This window comes from Halyomorpha halys, unplaced genomic scaffold, assembly GCF_000696795.3.
Source record: "Halyomorpha halys isolate HHAL.00 unplaced genomic scaffold, Hhal_1.1 Scaffold390.1, whole genome shotgun sequence".
NCBI classification, from domain to species: domain Eukaryota; kingdom Metazoa; phylum Arthropoda; class Insecta; order Hemiptera; family Pentatomidae; genus Halyomorpha; species Halyomorpha halys.
In genome coordinates this window covers 1593449-1598534 of record NW_027112043.1, presented here as the reverse complement: position 1 = coordinate 1598534, position 5086 = coordinate 1593449, and the positions used below count along the sequence as shown (strand labels likewise).

The 5086-nt window shown below is 27.8% G+C and overlaps 1 protein-coding gene across 5 annotated transcripts in view; it reads right to left on the bottom strand.

The window, feature by feature from the left end:
• Nucleotides 1–21: 21 nt before the first annotated feature.
• LOC106682117 (transmembrane protein 272) overlaps nucleotides 22–5086 on the bottom strand; it is a 25719-nt gene continuing 20654 nt past the window's right edge. For 3 of the 5 annotated variants that reach the window (XM_067049968.1, XM_067049969.1, XM_067049970.1), the window contains exon 2: nucleotides 22–4653. In XM_067049968.1, the coding sequence (XP_066906069.1) occupies nucleotides 1036–4644 (3609 nt within the window). In that variant the 5' untranslated portion in view covers nucleotides 4645–4653 and the 3' untranslated portion in view covers nucleotides 22–1035. The remainder of the gene's footprint in view (nucleotides 4654–5086) is intronic. The other 2 variants (XM_067049967.1, XM_067049972.1) reach the window with 2 other exon arrangements.

Sequence of the window (5086 nt, the reverse complement as noted above, 5' to 3'; positions counted from 1 at the left end):
TTTATTATTAAGTAAATTATAATAAAGTTTTGATTATAATCAAAATTATAAAAAATATCTTTCAGTCTTATATTAACATTAATGAGATAGGTTCAGTTCAAAGGTTATCTTTAGTTAAAGTGTTGTAAAAAATAAATGTTTTTCTATTTCTGAAACAAAACTTCTGTAATTTTTGTTTAGTACACTTCAACCAACAATGGTTCAATGATTACCAACCCTTGCTTCCTTCAATTCTCATCTCACCAATCTACTACAAAATTAATTATTTTATTGTCTTTCTAAGACAATACTTTAGGGAAAACATCAAGGCCCCTAAAAAATCACATTGTTTTTAAAAAGGTACTTTGGTTAACATGATAAAGGAGACTCATAAGTTATAAAATTGGCTTAACATAAAAACAGTCATAACTTTAAGAATAAGCCTAGAATAGACCAAGATCAGTTCACTATAAAAAAAATAATAAACACAGTGTAAACTTTACAATCATAAAAAAAAGCTTATACATAATTATATAATATGTAACATAAGTTAAATCTTATTATTTAAATTTAAACAAATAATAAATGTGATAACTAAAATCATATCAGTAAATATGAAGAAAATGTCATAAATAAACTTGCAACTTACACATCTTGCTTTTAAAGTAGAATTAGCCTAGGGTTGTGATAAGTCTCATTTATTAGACTTTGTATTTTTTTAAATAATACTATCTAGTTCATATCTAATAAGTAATAATGCACTTAAATAACACAATGAAATTCAAAGCTGAACTGTTACAACAAAAAAAAGTTAGCACTGACTAGTACTGTTAGAACATATATCAGATGATAGACATGAAATATAGGAAATGTAATGTATACTGTTAGTGCTCATTGTAATAGAATACCCTTGTAATTATATATATATATATAGTAATAAATGAAAGTATTAACACAGTTAAAGTTTCCTTTTTCTTTTATATTAATAATCTTCATTACCTTATACCAAAATAAAGATGCAGAGCCACTTTATACACATTAGGAACTTAAATAATGTTACTCTACTTCTACACGAGAAATCAATTTTTTAAATAGTTTATTTACATAGAGCCTAACTAAAGGATCATTTTTTTGGAAAAAAATTGTTAAAAAGTTTTTATATTTATCTATGTCAGAAGTAATAACAGTAGGTAGAATTAATAACCCAAGAATAAAACAATAGTTTGAAGAAGAACTAAATAACATTTCAGAAAATGATATAAGATAATTATCCAATGAAGAATCTGTATGATAAGAAAATTTCCAAGCTAAAACAGTTTGCATTGTTGAACTAATAGTATCAATAAGTGCAGTGCCATAAGAATTAACTAATTTATCGACAAGCTGTTCAAATAATTTCAAGAGCTGATGCAATGAATCTTCATTATCCGGTGTTCTAATGAAATAACCAGAAATTTCTATTAAAAGGATTTCTTCCAAGATATCATGCTCCTGCAATGAATTCATTAAATCGATCTTTAGCTTTTGTAGAAGCTGGTATGCAGGTGATGTATCATCACCAAAACTGAGGCTTTTGCGTACCATACAACTAACAAAGTATGAAATAGCTTTTCGATTCTTAAATACAATATCAGATTTTAAATCAAAATCATTCCATCCCATCACCAATTTTTTAATTTCAGTAAATACTTTTTCATATCTAGAGTTTAATTGATCAGAGTTTTTAGAATGCAATAAATAGTCAAGGACAAAAAGATCTAATGAATTGTGCAAGAATACTTCTTTAATTAGGAGGTCACAAAATTCTTCACTCAACAACTGAAGAATATTTGGTTCAATTAAAGCAATAATTTTACTTCTATAGTCCTTCAATAATACTTCATTTTCAATATTATGATTTATAACATCCCACAAAAGCTGTACATATTCAGATACAAATTCATCAGGTACATTTTCTATACTGAACAAGTTAGATATAGAAGTGTCATCAGACGGGGTTAATTGTCCAATAACAGCCTTCAATACCATAAAAGTTTCAGAGCTAGGTTCTTTTTGAAAAAGCCTTAACCCGTGAGCAAACAAAAGAACTCTTAATGACATATTTCCTTCATTTTCAAAAAGACTAACAATAAATTCCATTGTACTAGCAACAGGAGCTATCTTAAAATATGCCCTAAGAAAGTGTTTTCTAAGAGAAATGGGACAGTCAAGCCATTCTTTCAGAAGTTTTAATATTTTATTCTCGGGTGTACGTAAGCAAATACTATTCAAGGAACCTACAACTAATTTCAAGTAATCCCCCACTGCAAATTTACGTAGAGCCTCTAATACTTCTGAAGGTATATTAACATACTTAAGGCACCGAGTGATCTCACTTTGTAATTGAAACAACTCTCTGCCTTCATCAGAATAATCATCCACAACACTCCCCGTAGGATAGAAATCTTTAATAACTTCTACGAATTTTGTTGTCTCCGCTATAATAGAAAGTACTTTAATGGAATTCATCTTTTTATCAATTTTTGATTTTTCACTGTCTTCATACTTCTGGGTTAAGATTTTATAGCAACAGCTGAAAATAATATCAGATAACTTTAAAGCAGGATATAATCGACATTGCTTAAAAAATGTATGATAATGCTTTATAATGTCATTTAAAATTTTTGTCATTAAATTTTCTGTATGACTTAAAATTAGTTCTGGATCTTGATGTAAATTATAAGTAAGTATTTGTGGATTGATAAAATTGGGAAAAATTTTCCTATAATAATCATATTTCAAAATTCTGTCTTTTTTTAACAATTTTAATACAGATGATTTACGATATTGGTCCCTCGTACGATATTCATCACTTTCTGTGGTAAAAATATAATTAATCCAATCATTTAACCACTCTGGAAAATCTATTCTATCATTTGAGTGACCAATATTCCATTGGCAAAGACGTTGCAAAAATGTTTCTAGCAAACCACTGTTTTTTATCATTCTCTGATCATTTTCTTTTTCAGTATTATTAAGTTTCTTTTCAGGTAAGTTATTCAGGAACCATTGCAAACAACATTTTTCAAATGGTGTATTTTTACATACAGTAAATGTTGAATAATCAGTAGATAATTCTAATAATTTCTCAAAATAGCTTTCAACAGGCAAATCACGAAGTAAGCGGCTGTGAATTCTAACTTTAAGAATTTCAATAACTGAATTCATATTTATGTTACGGGTCATTTCATTCTCCAAAATATTTATGTTCATAATTTGTTCAATGACCTCCCAACAATCTTCAGGTAGCTCTACAAAATGTTTGTATTTTATTAATTCAGAAATTAAACTCTCCCTTATTACATATTTGTCATTACGGAACCTATTATACACAAACAAGCATATATCTTTAATGAGGTTCTGACTATTACTAGCAATTGCAGTTTTAAACATGCATTTTAAAATCAGAACTCTTGCATCCACATCTGTTTGAAGTTTCACCAATTCTTTTAGCAATGGAAGAGATTTTGTGGTTGGTAAATGAACAATATGCCTGGCTTTGTCACACGGATTATCTAATGTCGGTAGTTTAGTTTCCACCCATGTTTCTTTGATTTCGGTTGGTAACAAATGAACCAAATCCAAGTTTATTACACTCAAATAAGAGGTTATTGGTTTATTGTAGGCTCTATTAAAATTAGAAACAACTATTTCATTTCTAACAGATTCTTTCAAAGAGGAAACAACTTGAACAAAATCAGTATAACGGCTATAAGTCTTAAAAAAATCATTAACAGTTCTGGGTAAGAAATTGAATTGTAGTTCTGAAATTTGCTCTAAATTTAAGCAAGATACAACAAATTTCCAGTTTAGAATCCTTTTGTAAATCAATCCATTATTTTTAATGGAACCAAAAGCAATTTTAACAAATTGCTTAGTAGACCTCTTTCCTAGCTTCATATATGGAATTAAACGGTGATACTTTTCCATAAGCATAGTAAATTTTTGGGGTTCTCTTTTAGCAACTAAGATAAATACTTTTTCATACTTAGAAAATCTAAATATGCGGTAAATTCTTTTCTTTGCAGAAGCATTTTCAAGGAGGTAAGAGAGATAATTTACAACTACCAAAGGATAAACTTCAAAAACAGATATTAATACAGAAGCATTAACCTGGATACAATTAGTCATAAGAAAGTTTTGGACAAAACATTGATCACAGGCAGGAAGCAATATAAGAGCTGTATTTAGTCCATAACGTTGTTTCAAACAATTGAAAAATGTCACAGCAATTTCAGAATTTTTTAATGATTTTGAATATTTCTTCAGTACTTTAAGCCTAGTAGCATATGACATGAAAGGTAAGACACAATCAACTAGCAACTGTGGATCGAATTTGGGGTTTCCAAAAAACCAAGAGCAGTGCAAAGCATGTGAAATATAGAATAAATCTTCACTCTTAAGAAGATTTAAAACTTCATCATAACATCTATATCGATCAATCAATCTTATTCTTATTAATTTATCCAAATCATTGTAGCATTGATAATGTTTTAAAACAACATCAATATTGCCCTTTAACTCTTCATCATGACTGTCCATAAACTGCTTTGCTGCTTTGAAAACATTTCCCAATTTCGTATGAGAACTTAAATGTTGAATACTATTTGTAAGTGATAGAGCCATTTTCTAAACCTGAAATGAAAAAAAAAATCAAACAAATAAAATAGGTATTTAAACTGAAAAGTAGATTAAAAACAAATTTTAAACATTAACAGATATAACACTTTACTGATTATTAAGTAAAATATTGCAAATCCATTTGGTACAGCCAATGTGAATACAATATAGTTCTTGATGCTAAGCATAATTTTATAAATACTATACAGATAGTGAAAAAAATAATCAGATATTAATATATGTTTCTGAATAATCTTAAAGGTAAGTAAACTAGTTCTTTTATTTTTTCTGGAAAAAGGAAACTTTTCTTTGAAGGCATATAAATTATTTTTAATAGTAATATAATTATAATATATATTTACAGTAATATAATTACAATCTGTAAGATTTACCAGAATGATAGAAAATCACAACCTTAGAGAGGATAAATTTATCAATCAAATAAGTG